This window comes from Lampetra planeri, chromosome 35 (assembly GCF_965212315.1).
Source record: "Lampetra planeri chromosome 35, kcLamPlan1.2.h2, whole genome shotgun sequence".
Taxonomy (NCBI): domain Eukaryota; kingdom Metazoa; phylum Chordata; class Hyperoartia; order Petromyzontiformes; family Petromyzontidae; genus Lampetra; species Lampetra planeri.
Genome location: NC_136141.1, coordinates 1,354,014 through 1,377,927, shown reverse-complemented (window position 1 = coordinate 1,377,927; position 23,914 = coordinate 1,354,014). Strand labels below are relative to the sequence as shown.

At 51.9% G+C, this 23,914-nt stretch overlaps 1 protein-coding gene across 1 annotated transcript in view; it reads left to right on the top strand.

The window, feature by feature from the left end:
- The first annotated feature begins 7,156 nt into the window (after positions 1-7,156).
- LOC144730195 (myosin phosphatase Rho-interacting protein-like) overlaps positions 7,157-23,914 on the top strand; it is a 107,955-nt gene continuing 91,197 nt past the window's right edge. The window contains exon 1 of the mRNA XM_078610809.1: positions 7,157-7,925. Coding sequence (XP_078466935.1) covers positions 7,755-7,925 — 171 coding nt within the window. The 5' untranslated portion in view covers positions 7,157-7,754. The remainder of the gene's footprint in view (positions 7,926-23,914) is intronic.

Here is a 23,914-nt window from a genome sequence, read left to right as displayed (position 1 = left end):
CAGTTCAGTCACCGTCCAAGCCTGCTCTGGCTGTGAATACAACTCACGTGGCTGGGCTCAGCACGCGGTGCGCCAGCCACACGAAGACCTGGGCCAGGTGAGAGCAGACGCGGAGCGACACAAAGACAAAGATCCCTCCCCCGCGTGGCCTGTAACAGACTGTGGGGGCAAGTGCTGCTAGCGAGTAGCACCTATGAAGCCCGGCACGACACACGAGGGGGTGGGTGGCCAGCACCACGCCCGGTCGCCTTTGTCTCCCTCGTGGCGATGTTTACACACCGTGCCCAGGACCAGGTTCAGATAACACTGGTCAACACACTTTTTCTGGAATAATGTATTCCAACGGTCTTAATGTAATTTTGGGGTGCTGATTCCAAATCTGGCATCAGTTTTTGTCTATCACATCAGGTTTTTGAGATATCAAATATTGCATTTTCAATAAAAACTGCAGAAGAAAAATATTAAATTAATGTGGATATCTACATAAAATTATATTTTAAACACACTATCCTAAAAATACAGCACCATATTTTAACACTAAAGCAGTCACTGACTCGCAAAAACTTGCAATCATAAGTGACAGAGTTTATTTCGGGTAAAATCAATGAAAATGGGGTATGCCGATAGCATAAAAATGAGATGTGATAGAGCAAATCTGAGATCAGATTTGGAATCAGCACCCTGAAATTAGTCTAAAACAGCTGCCAAAGTCCAGGCCAGAAAAAAAATGTTTTTTTTTGTTGACCAGTGTAATCGCCACCGGGTTGGCCGAGAGCGGGAATCGAACTCAGGTCGCCAGGTTCGTATCGCAGCGCTAACGGCTGCACCACCGCTCCCCACACGTGACCCTGACCACTTTCTGCAAGGGGCACGAGCCACTTGCTCCATCGCTCCACACACACACACAGCACGTCGACATCAGAGGTGAGGCATTCTAAAGGAGGATCGCTCATGAAAGCCAGTGTGTGTGAAGAAGAACAAGTCGTGTCACTGATTCTTATGTTTTACGGAAAATATACCTTCCTAGAAATACTCTGGGTATCTGGGTTAGATTATCATCTGAACTCAGTTTGCAAAACAAAGCCTTACAAGGAAATCCTAACGAAAAAGCTGTTTTACAAAAATGGATCTTGCTTTTCTGGAACGACTCGTTATCACCCGACGTTGTTGACCCACAAGGCCTCGTGCCTCCACCGTCTTGTGTCAACATCCCAGAAGCAGGCGCAGCGAGGCAGATGTCGACTTCGACTTCTCTGCGTGGCATCTGCAGCGTGCGGCCTCTCCTCGACAGCTGCCGCATGGAGAGCACGAGCCCTCGACACACACCATGGAACCATTCAGTGTCACGTGTGAGAATTGCACGTACGTGTGTGCGTATGTATATGTAGGTGCTCGCTAACAGCACTCGCCCCAACAGTCTGTTAAGGCTGCACGGGGAATCTTTGTCTTTGTATGGAGGCAGAGGGGAGCGGTGGTGCAGCGGTTAGCGCTACGCTGCACTACGAACCCGGCGACCCGAGTTCGATTCCCGCTCACGGCCACTAACACCAGTGACGATTATCTTAACCGGGTCCTGGGCCTCCCCTAGGTCAACTCAGCCTCAAATGAGTACCTGGTGCGCTGTGTAGTAAACATCGCCACTGGGGAGACAAAGGCGGCCGGACGTGGTTGCTGGCCAACACAAACCCACCCCCTCGTGTGCCGTTCCTGCCTTCATAGGTGCTCGCTAACAGCACTTGCCCCAACATTCTGTTAAGGTTACACGGGGGATCTGTGTCTTTGTATGTATATAGGTTGAACTTCTTTCGCACCGTACTTAACCAATCGTGGCTAATCGGAGGTGCGGGGAAAGGCCAACAAACTAAACACAACAAGAAGCAGTTCTCAATAAATCAGTTTCCAATCGAGATTGAATGGTACTACAACTGTAATCGCTGTGGGCTGTTTGGCATATTGTCGGTAGTAAGTAAATGTATTATCTGACCAAAGGCTGTCCACTTATGAATAATCGTAATACTTTTTGTTCATCAGCTTGTGTAGTAGACCTTCCACACAAATCTGCACGGAAGCACGGATGTATCCTGTTATCGGCGCAGCAAAAGTGTGGATCGCGCGCACGTAACTTCTGGGTCATTGTCGGGCTCCCTCGATGTTTATTGACGGACATCACGATGCGGACAGAGACAACGTTGCAGCTGACAACGTGAAGATGACTGACCTCCACGGGTCAGTCAACCTCTGCCTCTCCCTCCTGTGCCCAACAGGAGGCGCACCCAAGTCGCGGGACGTCCCACGATGAAGTCTCTCTCTCTCTGCTCACGGTCCTCGATCGTCAAGGCGGACAGACTGGATTGTTTTGCCTCGACCGGTTGCTTCACATCAAAGTTGAGATCGCAATCTGAGATGGTCAACAAACGAGGCGTTGACCTTACAAGTGCCGAAGCGAGTGCGTCATGCGATGGAGACCTACAACAGCCTGCCGGTGACGAGCTCACGGCAGCGACGAATAAGCGACTGAACGCGATATGTCCATGTCCTCTGGCCGCAATGGACGTTGATGCCTTGCGAGGAGGATGGCGATGCATGGCCGATACCGCCTGCGTAGGGAGAAGAATCCTGGGCGCGACGATCGCCAATCTCAAGCCATTGTCCCGCATGGGAACGCCACTTGCACTGCGCGCTTTGGTCAGACGTTCATACGTGTGTGTGTGTGTACACGCAGGCCACTTCGTGAACCAAGTCCATCGGCTCACTCACCAGCCTCGACAAGGCCAGTCGAAACGTTGCCGTACGATGGGAGAAGAACTCCACCACCACCACTCCCCAACTCCACCACCACCACCACTCCCCCACTCCACCACCACCACCACTCCCCCACTCCACCACCACCACTCCCCAACTCTCCCACTCCACCACCACCACTCCCCCACTCCACCACCACCACCACTCCCCCACTCCACCACCACCACTCCCCCACTCCACCACCACCACCACTCCACCACCACCACCACCACAGAGCAGCCCCGTGTGCGTGCGCTGGGTGGAGCCCACTCGGGGTGTGGAGGACGCCACCCGAGGCTGTTGGCTCACCAGGCCACGGAAACCCTTGAACGAGAAGTCCCCAAAGATGACCGCAAATCAAAGTCACAAACGAGACTGGTTTTGTTGTTGTTGTTGTTGACATGATCCGTCCTGAATAATGGAGGAGTCTGAGCGCGGCTCCATAGGTGACCGCTTTAAACACCTCAAGATGACGACTTCGCATTCCGAAACGTGTTTCAGCAGAAGCGGATCCCGGCATGCAAGATGTGTCTTGTCAGCGATGCGGGGCCTCTATTCCACGTATGGATGTTCGGAAGATCGTCAGAGTTCTAATTCTAGATGGTGACATCATCGTAGTCGTGATCACCATCATCAGTCGTGATCATCACTTAGGGTCGATAAAATGTATGCCAGGTTGTGGGAAAGTCAACAGTATTGTGTACGTATGTTGCACTTCTTTCGCACCGTACGTATTCAACCGTTCTAATCGGATGTGTGGGGAAAGGACAACTAAACATTGTCTATATAATTTTTATTATTTTACGATCAGATGAATGAAAACGCGGGCTTCGTCAACAAGGCCTGAGAGTGTAACCTGTGTGGTTATGTGCTTGTTAAATGGTGCATAAGGAGAACCTCTTTAATTTGTATTTGGAACATGTTTTTGACAAAGCGCTGAGGCGATGACCAGTGTGACGGAGAGACTTCACGCGAACACGATCACCGATCGGTTCGTTACGGCGTGACCGAGTCGGCCTGCTCGTTTCGGCTTGTTACGCCTGCTGGATCTCCTCTCTGGTTCGAAGAACAAATGTGACCTAAGGTCTTCGCTCATTTACCAGCGTCACATTCCTTAATGCCGTACAAATACTGGAGCAAGGGCTTTTGCCATTGATGCCCCCAGGGTCTGGAATGCTATCGCCAAAACACTGCAACTTGGATCACTACCTGTGAGATCTTCACTCAAAACTGCTCTAGAGGAGTGGTACACCCCTAGCCGCCACTGCTATTCAGTGGCCTGAAATCACATGTTTCGCTCCGGATGGCCGCTGCAAAGTATGATCTTGTGTTTTGATCATAGTGTGCTGATCTTTATAGGTGCATTGAAAAATGTTGACACTCCTACTGCTACTCCTGCTGTTATGGAGTGACTCATGCTGCCAGCTATGGCTGCCAAGTTTGATAGTACATGTTATATATATCTTTATTGTAAAGTTTCAATCGCAGTTCCTATGATCGCTGTTACATTGCTTTTATAGCTTTATTTTGGTAATTTCGAAAACGTTTTGGTTTCGCCATATGTGTTTGTTGTAGTACAGAGTAAGACTGATAACTTTAATCTAAGTTGTCTTGTGGTTGTTATTGTTTGACTTGCATCCCACTGGGATTTTTGCACACAGCGTTGATATACGGTGTTTTTCCTGCAAGACTTTGCTGTTTTTTTCCTGGATTTTTCTGTTTTCGCGTAGTCACTTTAAAATGTTTCTTGTTCATGTTTTTGTTTGTTGCGGTTGCACCCGAGTCAATAGCCGAATGGCTCACAGGGCTACACCTAATAAATGAAACTGAAAATGTCCCTGCGTGGCGCAGGGATTTGATCAGCAAGGCGTGGTGCCCGTGAAGTTGACGGCTCATTTGGGTCGTTTCAGATGGTCCGCCACACACCGTGTGGCGGAGAGGCCTCCTCCTGCATCCCTCGTGTCCCGGCGTGGGGAGCAAGTAGATCACGCCGGAGAGCTGTCGGTTTTTACTTTGATCATTATTGTTGATCTCCCCCCCCTCCCACTGTGCCCAAGAGGACGATCACGGCCAGGAAGAACCGAGGCACAGTGGGCATGGGTCACACCTGCAAGGAGCAAGGCAGGGTCAGCGAGGTGCAGAGAGGGATGCGACTTCGTCGTGAGACGGCGCAGTGGAAACGTTACACGGTAGATACTGTATTGTAAAGAGCGGGCTGTAGAGTTGACAGCTTTCTCCGCGGTCTTGTTTGGCGTGATGTCATTGTCATTAACCAGCATGAAACATAATCAAATTGATTATGTTGAATTTGTATTATTTTATTATTTCCCTTCTACGTGACTTTACCGAAAGAACCAAGAATATGAATCCCTGCAGTCACGAAAGCTTTAAATCTAAATTTAACCAGCGTGTTGCAGTTTAGCAACTCGATTTCGTTTCCTGAAGAAGCTCCCAGCGGGTGGAGCGAAACGTCGAACATCGGTACCGACCAACCACAAACCAGAAAAAAAAACCCACAACCCCATAAGCGTGGGAGGGCGACACGGCACAACGCAGCTCCGTTGTGCCGTGTCGCAACATACGGCGCGAAAGAAATCCCAACGCACGGCGCCAGTGATGCGCAACAACCGCTGGGAGCCACGCGCGGCGAGCAGGCGGCGGGTGGCGTGGCACTGCCGCCAATGGGCGCAGTGGGCGAGCCGGGGAGGAGGAGGAGGCGGCGAGGGGGAGGCGGGGAGGGAGGAGAGGGAGGGGAGGGAGGAGAGGAGAGGTGAGCTCCACCCCCTGTTCAGCTGGGAGGAGCCTGAGCCCCAGAGAACACACGGCGCAAAATCACCACCAACACAACCACCACCGCCACACCATCATCATCACCACCATCATCACCGCCACACCATCACCACCACCATCACCACCCTGCACTCCCTTCCGACTGCCACTGCCGCACTGTCGGAGCGGCGTGGGCCGGCACAGAGCGTGGAGGTCGCCGTGGGGGCTCGGCGCGAGTCGGGGGGGGGGGCGAGTCAGGGGGGGGGGCGAGTCGGGGGGGGGCGAGTCGGGTGGGGGGGGGGCGAGTCGGGGGGGGGGGGCGAGTCGGGGGGGGGGGGCGAGTCGGGGGGGGGGCGAGTCGGGGGGGGGGCGAGTCGGGGGGGGGGCGAGTCGGGGGGGGGGCGAGTCGGGGGGGGGGGGGCGAGTCGGGGGGGGGGGGCGAGTCGGGGGGGGGGGGGCGAGTCGGGGGGGGGGGCGAGTCGGGGGGGGGCGAGTCGGGGGGGGGCGAGTCGCCCCTGGGGAGGGGGAGGGGAGGGGGAGGGGAGGCGACGTTTTGTGAATGGAGCGGTGGTGCGCGGCTGCCGCTCGCGAGCGACGGAGTTTGTGCGGACTGTAGCGGCCGCACTTGACGAGCTCCCACCCACAACCACCACCATCCTCACCGCCATCAATCATCATCGCACTTTACTTATCTTCACATTGCATGTGGTGGAGATTCCTCTTGACAAGGGGTGGGGGGTGGTGGGTGGGGAAAACAAGGTGAGAAGAGGAGGAATCCTTGCCGTGGCAGCCTCCCTGCTCACGGGATGACGCTCAGAGGAGCCACACGCGGGCACAGCAGTGCCGCTTGCGAGTGACCACCACCACCTCCACCACTACCACCGCCACCTCCACCACCACCACCATCATCATCTCCATCACCACCTCCACCACCATCATCACCTCCATCACCACCACCACCTCCATCACCACCACCATCACCACCTCCATCACCACCACCACCACCTCCATCACCACCACCATCACCTCCATCACCACCATCACCTCCACCATCACCACCACCACCTGCAGAGAGAGAGAGGGAGGGAGGCGAGCGTGGAAGGATGCCTGCCCCGGAGGGACACTGCCAGAGGTTCGAGGCGAACATCTTTGACAAGAGCCGCTGCCAGAACTGCTTCAAGCCGCGCGAGCGGCACGTGGTGGCCAACGAGGACCTGGGCCAGGTGAGGGCAGACGCGGAGCGACACACAGACAAAGATCCCCCCCCCCACATATAGCCTTAACAGACTGTTGGGGCAAGTGCTGTTAGCGGACACCACCTATGACGGCCGGCACCCGCCCACCCACCAAGCGGTCATATTGGATACAGGCATCACACAGCACACACCTTGACATCGCCATCTAGCACCTCAACATGTTTGCCATACGCAAGAGATAACCCAGCACGCCACACAGCCAGCACGCAGCCCCATTGCACAACGCCCATCCATCACCCGGTATCCATCGCGTACGCTCATTACACACAACACCACACACACACAACACCACACACACACAACACCACACACAACACCACACACACCACACACACACACACACACACACACACAACACCACACACACAACACCACACACACACACCACACACACACCACACACACACCACACACACACCACACACACACCACACACACACACAACACACACACCACACACACACCACACACACACACACACCACACACACACCACACACACAACACCACACACACACAACACCACACACACACACACAACACCACACACACCACACACACACTACACACACACCACACACACACCACACACACACAACACCACACAACACCACACACACACAACACCACACACACACACCACCACACACACACAACACCACACACACACACCACACACAACACCACACACACACCACACACACACAACACACACACAACACACACAACACCACACACACACAACACCACACAACACCACACACACACCACACACAACACACACACAACACCACACACACACCCACAACACCACACACACACACCACACACACAACGCACACAACACACACACAACACCACACACACACATACACTAATCGCACACCCACCATCACACGTATCCATCACACACTCCCATCACCCCCATCATCACACACACTCGCTACATATGCATCACCCATTGCACCCCTATCACACAACATCTCACACTCATCGCGCGTCACTGCACGCCTGTGAAAGCCATCGCACTGAGTCTGTCACACGCACACACCGCACGTGGGTGTACAGTGTCTCATACGCGATGTCACACGGCAGGCAACTCCTCAGCAGCACACCCCAGGTGTGTACACCTCGACACACGATACACGCCGCCTCCATCACGACTCCCGTGCATGCACCCCCATCACCCATCACCGTGAACACCCCCATCGCACACAGCCGCCGTGCACCCCCATCACCCATCACACACATCACACCCCCATCACCCACCCCACCGGGCGAATTACGTACTATATTGCACACCCCATCACCTACCTCCATCACACACACACACCCATCACACTCATCATCATCATCACACACCCCCCCATCACACACACCCCCCATCACACACACACCCCCCATCACACCCCCCCCCCATCACACACACGACACACACACATCACACACATCCTCATCACACACGCCACCTTGACTCGACGTGCATGGCTGTATTTGCTCACGACTGTACACAATCAATCAGCGGCGTGTGTCGCGAGGTCGCCTCCCAGAGGTGGAGAGTCGATCGCACCCCGCCCGGGGGGGGGGGGGCTGGTAAAACGAGCACCTTGGACAATAATTGTCGTGATTTGGTTGTCAAACGGACAATACTGGTCCACGTCATGGCAATGTGGAATTGTAACCACTGCCTCGTGGACAGTTGTATGAGAAAAGTCGTCATTTATCGCGATCGTTTGCATCAAGAAAACACGTTTCTTACTGGCGTACGAGATCTTATGAATATGTGTTGTCATTGAAATTACAACTGGAATGACGAGCCGTGCGCACACGGTCAGTGCGACTGTGGCCACGCAACGCAAACTCTGGACCACGCCGTGAAGCTCTGCAGTGGCCTGCGCTCCTCCCGACTGACGAACAACAGCAACACGACGCGAACTCTGAACTCTCTCTCTTTGCTGAAGCCCTCTCGGCGTGACCAGCAGCAGCAGCAGACCGCGACCTTGACATCGAGCTCTTCTGCCGTCTTGCCCACCCTCCGCGAGCAACAGGAGTAGAGACGCATGAGTGTTGCAAGCTGGAGGGAGCTCTGCTCCAAAACAAATGTCCCCATTCCAAAAACCCCCCAACTCTTGTTTTTCCCTAGAGCAGTGGTTCTTCGCCTGGGATGCATCTCTCTGGGGGTGAGAGATGCCCTTTTTGGGGGTGCGAGGCATGGGCAGATTGTTTCAGAAGGTAAATAATCGGAAACAAAAATGAAACATGTGTATTTATTAAAAAAATATTTTTACGATTGAGAACGTAAGGGCTGCAAGGCTGCAGTGAAGGCCAAGAACCACTGACCCAGAGGGCATGGCCCGGCCTGGAGGTTAGCGCGGTTGGCTACGTACGGTGCGAAAGAAGTCCAACTTACGTACATACGAGAGCAGGCAAGCGCGTTAGTGGAGTGCTGGGGTTGCTTGAGACTGCTCACACTCTCAATATCAATTGACAGATGTCTGGATTGCAATATTTTACAAAATCAGGATGCTGCACTTATGTTAATTGAGATATATTTGCAATCATCATCAACATAATAGTCATGATCATCTTCATACGCACTATTGATTTACTTAAATCAATTTACCCGTCATTCTGCTTTTTTTAAACTTGAGAACCTAAACAAGCACTGTACATCCCTTGTCGGGGCCGCCACCGCTGAGGTACAACACCAGCGGGGACGTATCGTGGGAAGAAGAGAATCAGCTCGCAATGCCTAAACGTTGAACGACTGCACGAGAGCGCATCGTCTCGGGCGCTGGACTGGCGGGTGTGAACGTCCCAGATGAAACCCACAGGTGTGGTGGGACCGCAGCTTTTGCTTCCCAGGACAGGTGGCAACCATTGCCCTCATGCACGTGACCGTGCCCTCCCAGTGTCCAGGTCAGGGGTCAGTAGCCAGTGGCCCCGAAGTGGCATGCGGCGGCGCGCCTCTTTAAGGAACCTCTTCCTGACGGTTATTGATCAAGGACCACCACCGTCTCGTATTCGCAACACGGTGCATTGCGGCTCTTTAAATTTTGAGAGTTTTTTTTTAATGAATTAATAATAAAAAAAAATGGCTCGTTGTTTTTGGTTTGTCGACCGCTGGTCCAGTCGAAGGGGGTAACCGTAAATCAACAAGGCGTGAAGTGTAACTTCACCTTGTCGTTTCAATGAGGGAGATGCTTTGGCGAGTGTGCATCCACGTCGCGTTCTGGTCGTGGGAAGAGTAATTTGAGAACCCAATCGGTGCGTACCGGATGGCAATACAAGCCGACAGCTGAGCGTGTTAATGACCGGCAATGTGTCGTCTACATCTGGTGTTCAATATCACGAGAACAAAAACAATGTTATTCCCATTATCTGGAGTGGTTGTGGTGGTGGCGGTGGTGGTGGTGGTTGTGGTGGTTGTGGTGGTGGTCGTGGTGGCGGTGGTGGTGGTGGCGGCGATGGTTGTGGTGGCGACGGTGGCGACGGTGGCGACGGTGGCGGCGGTGGTTGTGGTGGTTGTGGTGGTGGTCGTGGCGGCGATGGCAGTGGTGGCGGTAGTGTCGGTGGTGGCGCACGGCTGCGAATCCGGTGCTTTGGAGGCGAGATTTGTGAAACTTGCTAATGGGATCGGCAGTGTGGTAGCCAAGAGGTAATAGTTGTGCAGCAGGTCGACTTAATTCATCTGTGCGGCCTCATTTGCACGATTGGTTTTCTTACAGAACCCCAGTTTCCTCCGGTTGCGGGCTAAACACTCATCGATTGAATCGACCAAACATCTTTTTTTTCCACTAAAGTAATTCGTACGAATTGATTAATTGATCAATAATCTCTGTAGATTGGTGTATCGCTTCAATAGCTGATCGTGGCAGCTCTATGCGTGCCTCTGGAAGTGGTGGCGGCGGCTGAGAGGACTTGCGTGCACCTGGGCTACGTTCTCAACTCGAATTCTCTTCGGGGATTTCTTTGGCTTTTCCAACACCGATAAACACGCGGTGTGTGTTTGTTTAAAAAAAAAAGCTAAGAGCTTAGAAACCTTTCCAGAATGTGAAGAGAAACAAGACGCGTGTGGAGTGAGCTTGTGGGGCGTCTTTGGGACTGACCTTGGCGTGTAACGTCCACGTCACAGAGCAGCGGTTTGTACACAAAGCGCTCTCTCCCGTCGCCTGCCGTTGCCTGAGCAAATGCACCTGTGGGACCCGCACCTGTGGGACCCACACCTGTCCTGCTGTAGCCCTGCCCGGTTTTTCTGGTGGTCTCAGCTGTGGGTTTTGACGAGGCAGAGTGAAACATTCTCCGGCTTATCTTCCCGCACGGAGGCTTATCTATCTCCCACGAGCCGAGGGGGGGGGGTGGCCGCTATCACCTGGGGTGGCAAATGCTACAGGTGTCACCCATGTGCAGAACGCTCCGCTTGCGTTCTCTCCGTGCCTGCGAGTGCTTTATTGACGTGCATCCTGTTAAGTTCTCATGATCCGTACATGTTCCACATCACGGTGTCTTATTTTCTTTCCCTAAACGATATTCTCCGCTTTGAAATGTATGACGGTATCCTCCTTCACTGGATGATGTCTCACAAACGGCTATTACTGTGACCTTGCTATCATATATATTTGTAATCTACAAAAAACAATGATTATTAGCGTTTGCCATCCTAGGTGGTACCACCGAAAATCTTTTTTTGGGCCAATGGCTCAAGCCTTATCCGTCGTCACCAGTGCAAATGGGTTTCACACATTGGTCTGGGACTCCACTAGGTGGACTCAACCTAAAAGGAGGTACCTTTTTAGTCGTTGACTTGTAACGTCAGCAGCACCAGGGAAACAACGGCAGCTTTGGCACGCGTCGTATCAACCGCAGCACTCTATACTGGCCTTCATACGAGTTCACTTGGGGTACGCGTTACACCGTTAGACTCTCTCCAGACTGAAGGGGAGTTGTTTTTCTCCACTGTGTGTGTGCACCTTTGACTTTGCTGGAGTGTTCACAGAGGGGAGGGAGTGAAGTGTACGGACGTTGGTTAATTTATAGCTACATTCTCACCCAACACGCTCACATAGACCAACCCCAACTCTGTCCGTGAAGACGAGAAACTCATCAGACGGAAATGCTGAGAAGGCATCGTGGTCATGTGTCCACTGCTTTGTTGGAGAGGTTCGCGGTTCGAATCGAAGTGGACGTCCTGGTTACTACTGCGGGTGTCAAACGTAGTAATACCACGCGTCGTGTGCTTTACAGTGGACGTTAAAGATCCTCTGACGTCGTTCGCAAGAGGAGGCCATTGTGTGCTGGTGTCAGGGTCCAAATTTACCAAAATCGAAATTTACCCGCAATTACCCATTTTTATGTTACCAGGTAAGGCCCACTGAGCTATGTAGCTCTTTTTCAGAAGCGGCCTGGCCACAAATGATAGCGCAACGAAGTGGCTTCTTGATGACATTTCTTGTAGCCACACACTCTAAATGCACGTTGAGTCTAAATGTGGAGGGATACACCGGAGGACCGGGGGTAAAATCCACGCGACCATGGGGAGAGACACGCAAACTCCAAATCTACAGGCGTCAGAGTCGGGATCGAACCCACGACCTCCTGTACACCAGGCGAGGTAGTTAACATGTATGCATGTATATATGTTGAACTTCTTTCGCACCGTATAGAGCCAACCATGCTAATCGGGGCAGGACTACAAATCAGAGGTGCAGGCGAAGGACAACATCTCACCACCGTGGCGCCCCACACGTAGCGATTATCGTGCCGTACTGGCAGCCTCATAGTGCCCCAGGCCACACTTGCAATGGAAACTCATCTTGGTATCCTGAGTTGACACCTGGTTAAACAGAATCGCGTGGATAATGCACAAAGTCTTCACCATAGCTATTGTGGACTTGTGTTTTTTAGACAGCAGTAGGGCAAAGTTCGACCACTGAGTTGGTGGGCGAAAGCTTTCAATTTGTTGATAACTTAAATAAACGACATTTTTGTTCTTTTATCCGAATGTAATTTTTTTTGGGGCGGCGAAAGTGGAAATGAAGTGAAAAAGCTAAGAAGTGGCAAGGGGACGGAACAGAACATAACTTAAACTCTGTTCATACTGTAACCCTAATCAAGCGGAACAAGTCCACCAAAAACACAGCGTGACCTCAAACCGTAACAAAACAAAATATCCGCTCCTTTTTCCACTTCTCCTTATATCCTGTTGTGAATTATTCTCGGTAAAAATGTTGTTTCATCTTCATCATCCTCATCAGCAGCAGCCTCAGCATTCGCAGTAAAGCAGCTGCTGATTACAGAGGCAGATCTCGAGGCTTTTCTCGGGGAAGGGACGGAGGCGGTGGTGGTGATGTTTCGCATTTTTGACGTTGGGCCCAACGTTAGTTGTCGGATATGAAGGGAGGGGGGGGGCTTGCTCCCATTACGCATCCGAGGGAACGTCCACCCTCGGAGATGGAGCGGTGATTTCAACTGGTGTGCCGGCGATAGGCGGATTGTTACATTGCGATGGTTTGGGGGAAGGGGGCGAGGTGAGGCCTTCATCCAGATGGCTGATGATGAGATACTTTGGGAGGACCCTAAAATTCGAGCAGCTGGCTCTACTGCTGCTGCTACTGCTTTGAATTTGATCGAGGAGCACGTGGTAGCCTCCGCAGTTGTAAAGATGAAAGAATTCCATTGAAGGTGAACCGCAGTTGGTGGTGGTGCAACGGGAGGGTTGCATGAGTCATATAACGATTACAGCATGATTTGTGACACAACAGTTACACATATCTTGGCTTAAAAATATACAGAAATAATTTTAAGAACACAAGTCACCTGGACCGCTGCGTGAAACTGTAACGTACACGTGTCACGTGTTCGAGATTTGCAATTTCCAAATAAGCTCGTGGGGATAACTCGCAAATGCGGGGGTCGGGCCGTGAGCCCACGGTGACCTCCCGCAAATCGGATCGCGGCGTGCTTTGAACGTCCGCTGCATTTATAATCCTTTGGCAGCAGTCGGTTGCGAAATTTAAAGTGTCGGGGCGAGGGAGCGGTAGACAGCCGCTGTCGTAGGAACGGACTCGGTGGCGGTCCCCGATGCCGGGCTGCGCGACGGAGATGAGATCACTTCGAGATGTGGACACACTCATGTTCGCTCCGTCAGATGTACAGCGCGTACGTGCGTTTGCGCTCTGCCAGAGTGGAGCAAATATGCGGTGAAAATGCATTGCCCTCGGTCCAGTGTTTATAAGTGTAATGTTAATTAATATTGCTTCGTTAATTAGGAAAGCCTCACCAGTTTCCCAAGACTCTTTCCCCCCCCCAAACCCCCCGAAAGGTCTTGCACCTTGCATCGAGATGTTTCGCCAATTCCTTTTGACTGAGCGCTCGGCTTCGCGTTGGGAGGACACTGGAGTGGTTGGTTCAACAAAACCTAACGCACACCTGGGGCACGACACGGCACAGGTACACAGAGGGGGGGGTGGGTTCGTGAGCCCACACGCTGCACTGCCACCTGATAGTCGAGTGAGCTTTGGTGCATAAACCTTCGCCTCCAAAGGCCTGGGTCACAGCTATTACTACTCTGGGTTATTTACTCACTGGCCCCTTACTTTTTCCATGACAGGATTTGCTTTTTCCTTTGCGGGCTTTGTCATATTTTGGCACTTTAACTCGCAATCGACATTACCCCCGTGCGTTTGTGCGAGCGACGTTGATTGTGCTGACTTTAATAACCCACGCTGCTTGCTTGTTGGTGAAGTTGCGGCCGGGGTAGCATGGGTGGCTCGCTGGTGAGAGCGCTTCTAAGAGGCTCGGCTCGAATCCAGGTTTAGTCCACCAGTAATGAAGCTGGATTGTCGAGTGTAGTTATTTGGTGGTTTCAGCCTGGTCACCAATGCTATTAATGCAACAAAAAAACCCTGTCAACGTATTTTTGGCTTTCACTTCATTTGATTAAATTCCAGCTCTTGACAATTTCACATTTCGGTTTGATTGACTTGAGACGGACACTCTTTTCAGGGTATGTAAAATGTGTGACCCTAATGTGGTTAAACAGGCTTATCGAAGTGGCTTCAAGTTTGCCGTCCTTCCCTCGGCACCTCCGACTGGCACGGTCGGCTACGTACGTACGGTGCGCGAAAGAAGTTCAACACGCGTGCGTGCGTCACTTTCTGGGGCCGTGCTCAGACGCAGGGTGACACCGCTGCTTGCTGTAGCATTCTAAGCAAAAATGACATGATACCATGAGCACAACTGGAATGCAATTGGGGGGCGGGCGGTGGGTGGTGGGCGGAGAGAAAGCAAAAATAGAGAAAAAAAAAGTGTAAAGAATAAAGAGAATGCAGACGCACGCATGCACTCGAGCACATACGCACTCCCACACAACATGCGCGCTGTGCAATATTAATGAGTGTCCTTTGAGACGTGCGGAATTAAATGTAATTTTTTTATTTTTATAAACAAAGGCGCTGTCTCCGTGGGACAATGGGTGGTCCGGGGGGGGGGGGGGCACGTCAGAGTACTGAGCCCCAGCAGACACGGAGAGGGCCCGAGTTGAACTCCCTCGTGTGTGGTGGTGGTGCGCTGGATGGTGGTGCGCTGGATGGTGTCACCGGTCGTGCACCCACACGCCCGAGCTCAATGTGAGAGTTGTTTGGCCATACTTCACCGCACTGGTCGGCGAAGGTTGGGTGAGAAGTTTCGCCGTTGGAGCATAGAAGTACAGTACAACACTGTATTTAACTGCACTGCCCCTCTGCTGCCCACAAAGCAGCAGCCTGTAATACATGAGATTCTTAAAAAATAAAAACACGACGGTCCGTGATGGTCGCCCATCCAAACGCTATCCAGACTCGGCTCTGTTTAGCTTCCAAGTTGTGACGAAGCCCGGGCGCATTCCGTGTGATTTGGTCACGGCCTCTGATTATTGGCAGGGAAAATCAACAACCCACAAGCCATAAAATACATGCTGTCACTGCTGTCTGCAAATAGAATTGTGTTGTCCACGCACAGGGCTAATTGGGGTAAGCGCTGTAGAGGGCCTGGGGGGGGGGGTCGGGTGGTTGTGGAAGGGAGCGGAAAGGAGATTGAAAGTAAAGAAAAAAGAAAGTTCTCATTTAACTTCAGAAAAATTACCCGGACGCAAAATAACATTTCAAGCGAGGGTGCGCCTCTGCAGATTTGCGTTGACGAGCGCGGTAATGAAGTAATGAAGTAACGACCTTCCTGAGTGCCGCACTGCCGGGCCGATTCGCAGATAGCACATCGGGGTCACGCGAGTGCGCGCCAACGCATTTCTCGGACCCCCACGAACCCAACGATGTCCCCCCTCGCCGCATTGTGGCAGGGAGTGTGCAAAAGCAATGACGCGCGCACGCGCAAACTCGACGAAGACTATTGGAACCTCATTTGCCAGTAAAAATATGATAATTGTTTTTTTACCCTTCTATCTAGCAACAAAAAAAAGTGTCAGTTTTGTTGCCAGATAGTAGGGTAAAAAAACTATTATCGACGAAGACTGTTTCCGTCGCAAGCGTGACACGCGGCGCAGGTAGAACTGAACGACGGCAAAATTTCTATTCTGGGGTTTTGTTCGTCACGGCTTGCCCGAGCACAGGCCTCGAATGCCCCTAAAAGCGCCGCTATTTTACGCGAGATGGGAGTTGGTACGTTTCTTGAACTGAGCAAGGTTGCCGGCCAAGGATGACTTGACGAGTGAGTGATATATCTGCACCGGTGTTGGGTCCCAGCGTGCACCAACCTGCACAGGCCTGCGTGGTGAAGTATGGCAGCTAAAAATAGCAACCTCCCATTACCCGTGTGGCATCGGGAGACCTTCATCCAGCAATGCGCTGATGAAGGGCTTTATGCATCATCATCATCATCGTTGTTGTTGTTTAGTATTATGCACCGATCGGCATTCGCTGGATCTTCATTTTTTGCAAATGTCAGCAATGGAATGCTAATTAGGTCAACGAATTTAACCTGTGGCGGTGTATTTATTTAATTCTTCGTCCACGTAATTGCCTTGTCGAAATTTGCAGACTTCTGATCCCGGGAATGACCCGGGAATGCCAAAGTAGCGCGCGATAGCGATCCGCTTCGAACGCCGCCCTGCAAAAATGGCCCCGGTGGGGACGTTGCCCCAAAGCCCCCCCGGTGGTCAGCCCCGAGTCCTCCTTCCATCGGCGGCACACGACGATCCAATTACGCGCACGTGTTCACCCGTCGTGTAGGTATGCAGCGCGCGTTACGTAAGCGTCGCTGCGCCGTTAGCGCTGCGTTGCCGCTCTGCGTACGAAATTGAACGGGATAAAACATTTTTTCACGCGGGGGCTTTCTCCCTCCCTCCGTGCGTACGTGGCGTACGTTGAACTTGTTTCGCGCACCGTACGCAGCCAACCGTACTGATCGGCGCTGAGTTGTGCCGTGTCGCTCTCCGCCCATGAGGTTTTTTTCTGGTTGTGTTTGGTCGGTATCGATGTCCGACGGGTCGCTCCGTGCGCTGGAAGATTATTCAAGAACTGGCATTCAGCTTCAGGTACAGGTGTAGCCGTGCAATTGCTCCAGAGCGTATTCAGGCCTACAGTTCCACTTGGGAGTATCCACACTTCAAACAATCGACATAGTAAGGTTTACACGGTGGCGTTAGCCTGCGTGTTTTCTCGACCCCACGTGCACAGAACGCCGCGGCCTGAAGACGTTCGCTCCGCCTCGTTACGAAATCGGACGGAACTCAATGTTTACGAGGAAGCTTCTGTGATTCAACGAGACCTGGTACATTTCGGGTGATTTTGTCACCAGTTGTAAAACTGTTGTCAGTTTTAGAATGATTATTATCAGTGTTACAAAAAGAACATTGTATGGCCGCAGTCCTTCGCCACGCATTACCGTACACATAACTCCTGAAGGTAAAGGTCGCCCGTCACCAAGGGCCGTCGGGTTAAGGCGCGTGACATTTACGTTCCCGTCGTAACGTTTGTATCGTCAGGAAGGCAGTGGTCCTGCAAAACGCTCGAGGGGGGGGGGAAGTTGCAAGGTTCCCACCGCAGCTCACGGAGTTGGCCATCACCGGCACGCGAATTGGAGCCAGTGTTGCTGGCCAAGCCTTTTCCGTTACATTGCCTGCAAGTGAAACTCCCCGCCACGAAGCCCACGGTCTTGCGCATGCAATGGAGCCCCACGTTCGTGTTGTGTCGAGCCAGGCCAGAAGTCGAGAGGCGAAGGTTAAAGTCCCCGTTTGCGAGAGTGACCCCGGCTCGCCAAAAGGTTAAAGGTCTCATCCCTCTCGTGGAGATTCACAGTGAGCGTGGAGGTATGGGGCGTCACCCCTTCCATATTTACAGGTGCCCCCCATGCTCCCACCTGCTTACTGGGTTCAGGGATCGACACTGACGGGGATGTCGTGTTCGATGAACCCCTGACTTTGTGCACCCACCATGCTATTCTGCAGAATCCGCAAATGGTTCTCAATCGGGGTGAAATTATTCAGAGAATTCATTAATACGAATTTTGAAAAATTAAGAAGTACATTTGGCTTTATCCCAATCCTTAGAGTGCAAAGATTATCACGAGTTAAGGCGCTATATCACCATTTAATATTTAATTTTATTTTACCAGGTAAGGCCCACTGAGCTATATAGCTCTTGACTTAAAGCTTTCATGACTGCAGGAATTAATATTCTTTGGGTCTTTCGGTAAAGCCACGTAGATAGAAAAAAGGTGATCACCTGACGACGATTGCTTGTGTTGCGATCGAAACGTGATATTTTTTTTAATTTTACGTGGCTTTACCGAAAAACCCAAAGAATGTGTGGCTCTCTTGTAGAAGCGAGCTGGCTATCACAAATGATAGCTCAACGAAAGTGGCTTATCACGTGGAAATGTATAGCAGCCAAATACTCCTAAACGCACGTTGATTCTAAATGTGGACAGAAGAACCGGTGGATCCAGAGAAAAATCCACACGACCACGGGGGAGAGACACGCAAACTCCAAATATACAGCAGGCATCAGGGTCGGGATCGAACCCACGAGCTCCCGTATACCAGGCGAGGTAGTCAACATCCCGCCACCGTGGTGCCCCCTTGTACCGTGATGCTTTGCGAAGCTTTACTGAACATTTCCGTCTTGAGTCCACTTCTGCAGAACTGTTTGGGAGTTGGAGACACATCGCGAACAGCGACCGCCAGTGAGTTACACGAAGGCGGGATGAACACCGCTAACGCCACTGGGCGAGTGAGGTGAGCGGGCGAGGGGGTTGAGCAGTTTGGCTGGACAACAGCAAAGCTTTGTTGGCTATCTTGGTGCGAGCGGCGAGCGGGGTCGCTGGCGACTGCCGCAAGCTCCCGATGCTTCCTTGCATCCAAACCTCGCGCGCTGGCGGGTCCACGACGCAGAACTTCCCAAGTCCAGGGGCAGGACGCTGGCGGGGGTGGCGGCACGGGCGTCGTGAGAGATGGTGACCGCTCTAGGGGGTGGGGAGCGTGTGGTGCTGGGGGGGGGGGGGTATGCCTTCATCTAGCAGCGGAGAGATCAAGGCAAATGATAATATGTTGTACGTAATGGCCTCACGTTAGCCGTGCAGCCACGAGAGGCCCGCTACCATTCGCCACGACGTTAAACAACGGGTCTATTCGAGAATGGAAAAGGCGATAGACTTCATTGAATCGTTGAAGCCGTGCCGATGGCACGGAAAGCTACAGCTTGGATCGACAATGAGAGGGGGGAGGTCACCTGTGAAGCCCCGAGGCCGCTCTGTGCTCGCACGCACACCCGGCGCCGTGCTGAGCGGCGGCTCTGCCTCCCAGCGTCGGTGACTGGAGAATTGGTGACTCGTTACTCTACTGTGCTGATGAGACCTGATGAGGATGAAACCGGTCCACGGTTGTGTCTCTCTGTCTCACTGCTGCTGCCAGTCGGTCACATTTGATCCAAGTTATATTGACGGTGACCTCAGACAAGAGGGCCGGAGGGATGTTCTTCCTTCAACACTATGAGACCTCCTTTACCAGTGGCAAAATATAGTAATAGGTTTTTATCATTTCAACTGGTACAAAAACTGACACCTTTATACAAGGGATCATGTTTGCAATAACCACAACACAAGCAGTCAAAATGCAAACAAAAAGAAACAACTCTGATATCATTGATATCATTATCAGAGTTGTTTCTTTTTGTTTGCATTTTGACTGCTTGTGTTGTGGTTATTGCAAACATGATCCCTTGTATAAAGGTGTCAGTTTTTGTACCAGTTGAAAGGGTAAAAACCTATTATTATATTCTTCCTTCAAGCGATGCCAAGGGTTGTTGCTTCATTGACAAATGGCCGTGTGCTTTTTAACCAACACAATTTAATGTTTTTAATTGGCCGCGCAAAGTGCACGCTTAGTGGCAGAGCTTCATAGCTTTGACGAAGGGTCATTGCCTGCAACATCGGCCATTATGTTATTGATGAATATATTTAGTGTTGTTACAGGGACTCCTCTACTTACGAACCAGTTAGGTTCCAGAGGTCTGTTCATAAGTCGATTTGTCCAACTCTACTCCTGTCGATTCCAAATATAGTACGGCGTGTACACTAAACATGGGGGGATGGTTGAAAAAGTAGTATCTTCTTTAGATGTTGATGCCACTGGTTCTTCACGTTCTGCAGATGTAGATGCCACCACCGCCATCTTTTGCGCGGCGGTTGAACTTGCGACTCTCGGTCCCAATAGGCAACTGTACATATGGACAGCTTTGTTCGTATCTCTGAAAGTTCGTAAGTTGAATGTTCGTAAGTAGAGGAGTACCTGTATTCGTGCTTGTTCTGCACCACTGCCAACGCAGCAGCAGCAGCATCCAATAGTTTTGTCTGCAGAGCACCGCGCTTTGCATTACGCACGGTAGCGTGACCCCCGCGTTAATGATTTGACAGACCCTGTCTCAACCGATCAGACAGGGGTTAATCTCTCCCTCTCTCACTCGCCGCGTAATTTCCAGGACCCCCGGTAAGATGGCACGACACACGTGAAGTTGGCAAGTCGCCAAGGCCATGGCGAGATGTATCCTGGGTGGTGTTTGCCGGGTACGGAAACATTGTTTGCGGGTGGTTGGTGGAATTGGGCAGGCACGTGGAGAGTAGCCACAACCACCATAGTACGACGTCTACTGGATGTGAACTAAAACTATTTTTTTTTTACTTATCATCATGTGGAAATTTATAGGAGCCAAATACTCTAAGCGCACGTTTCTAACTGTGGAGGGAAAAATCGGAGGCCCCGGAGAAAAATCCACGCGGCCACAGGGAGAGAAAGAGAGACACGCCAACTCCAAATACACAGCAGGCGTCAGGGTCGGGATAGAACCCACGACCTCCTGTATACCAGGCGAGGTAGTTAACATCTCCTCGCCACCGTGATGTGCCAACATACCTTGAGAGGCTGGAGAGACGGCACGTGGGTGGCTAGGAGGCACGTGGCTCGTAGCCACAGCCCATGAGGTGTAAATACCGGGTGCGGTGAAATGTTTAATATTCAGCTTTCACGGCATGCAGTGACCATCCGTGTTTAACGTTACACGCGCACAAGACGCGTTATCTTGCGCGCCGCATGGGTTAATGGAGGTTTGTGAGCAGTAGATTCGTTGAAGAAACGTGCAAGAAGTGTGTCGTTTCAATGCGGGCAACATTTTTGCGTGTCTATTTGTGTTTCTCCCTTGTGATGGGACTTTGTCGGATGAACGTTGAGAGTTATAAGGGGCACGGGGTGACCAATACGGTCCGACTTGGTCTGTCATAAGGTAAGCGGTTGACGGGTATGGATGTGACAGGCCGAGAGCGATCTCGTGCAGCCGTAACCGGAACAAACCGGTAACCGTTTTCGGAATAGATTACCGGTTCCTAAAGTCGGCGACTGGTCACCGATGTTTAGTCACGAGTGCAGCGAGTCGCGAAGAAATGTCGTAACCCCCCCCCGCGCTCCCATTGTTTGAACTGCCGATGGGGAGGATATGGACTTGACCCCGTGACCTCTGCGTCGCCACGGCCATTGTCCTGTTGCGGCACGTGGCGACTCGAAAAGGCGAGCGGCCTTGTGTGTCTATTTGCCCAAGACATTTCTACACATGCGGCGAACCGGTTTTAACCCGTTATTCCCGTTTTCCGAAGCAGCCACCGGTATTTCGATGTAAAAAAAAAATCCCCCCACTCTGTTATCGACCTCCCCCACTCACTCTGTGTATACACAGATAAATATGGTACAGTGTCCGCCTGTCAGTGATGCGGTGGTTAAAACGATATTGACCTTTGGCGTCTTTGGTAAATGGTTAAAGGATGTCACGTTTAAGGACTGGCAATGAGTGCAACGATTTGCGTTTGTTTTGCTGTAAGATGATGTGTGTGTGGGTGTGTGTATGTGTGTGTGTGAGAGTCGATAATCTAAGTTGTCTTGTAGTTGTTGTTGTTGTTTGACTTGCATCCCACTGGGATTTTTGCACAGGGTTGGTGTACGGTGTTTTTTCTGCAATATTTTGCCGTCTGTTCTTGAATTTTTTGTTTGCACTTAGTCACATTCACTTTAAGATGTTTTCTTGTTCATGTTTTTGTTTTTTGTTTGTTGCGGTTGCACCCGATTCAAGAGCCGAATGGCTCACAGGGCGACACCTGATACATGAACTTGAAATGAACTTGAACTCGATTCCCGCTCACGGCCACCAACACCAGTGACGATTTTCTGTACCGGTCCTGTGCCTCCCCTAGGTCGTCTCAGCCTCAAATGAGTACCTGGTGCGGTGTGTAAACATCGCCACTGGGGAGACAAAGGCGTTCGGGCGTGGTGCTGGCCACCCACCCCCTCGTGTGCCCTGCCGGCCTTCATAGGTGCTCGCTAACAGCACTTGCCCCAGCAGTCTGTTACAGGCTACACGGGGGATCTTTGTCAGTTGTCAGTTGTCATGCAGTGCCTTCAGCTGCGTGGTTGAGAGCGTTCGGATCGTAAGCACGTTTCCGCCGAGCGATGATTGCCCAACAGAAGAACCCAGCGAGGGACATTGCCACCAGACATCGTGAGGAGAGAGAGAGACACAACTGCTGTGGTTAGTGAGAACGGTCGCACTGGAACCATCGCCAGCGTTCTCTTCAAGATGTTTGGGTCGGTGGCGGCAGCCTGGGTTCGGTTGGCCAATCCTATCAATCGGCATCTGTCCACGGACATCATCCCTGTTGTCGGCGCGGTTATCCGTGAATGGCGTGGAAGAGTAGGCCAAGTACCCACAAGAGAGGGCATTACGTGAGCAGGTAATCTCGGGGCTGCGCCTTTTACCTCCACGCAGATCGATGACGGGAAGGAGTTTCGTCACTTCAAGGTGGCGGCTCTTTAATCGCCAATAAGCATGGATGACGGGATGAAGCGAACGCTGCCGGGAGACCGCTGGGATTGTAATCCACAGACAAGTGTGGGCTATCGGACCAATTGGCCTCCGCTTGTGCATTACTGGGAAAAAAAAATCAATGCACGCACTAATAGAGGATTTTCCACGCGTCCATTAGAAGTTGCGAATAACAGTAAGGGTCCATGTATGCGCGTTGAACTTCTCGCGCACCGGTACGTAGCCAACCGTGGTAAATCAGAGGTGTGGGACATACAGGACGGGGTGTGGGGAATCAATTGTGGCCGCGCTCAAGGAACACTTTCATCTCAAAGGCAAAACCAAAGTTCCGCGAACAGCAGCAAGAGTCGCAACTAAAAACAAAACAGCGACACAAGGCAGCAACTGCAGAGCAAATACGACGACAACGAACACGGAACCTCGTGGCGGAGACGGCGACAGGGTGAGCGTGAGCAGGGAGAAACAAACATTCACGTTCTCAAAACATCTCTGCCATCTCTTTGTATTCTGGTAGCTTGTCTGTCGCCTCCGTGTCGCCCTGATATAGCTACTACCGTGGTTACCGTGGTTACCGTTCCCAAGAACCTCACCAACAGATGCCTCCACCCATAATGAGGACGCAGTCTACCAGATTGACTACTGCTTTCGTCTCGCACACGCAACGGTGTTCAATCAGCTACACTGCAGCCCACAACGACGCACTCACACGCTCACTCACCCACCCACTCACCCACGCACACGCTCACCCACTCACTCA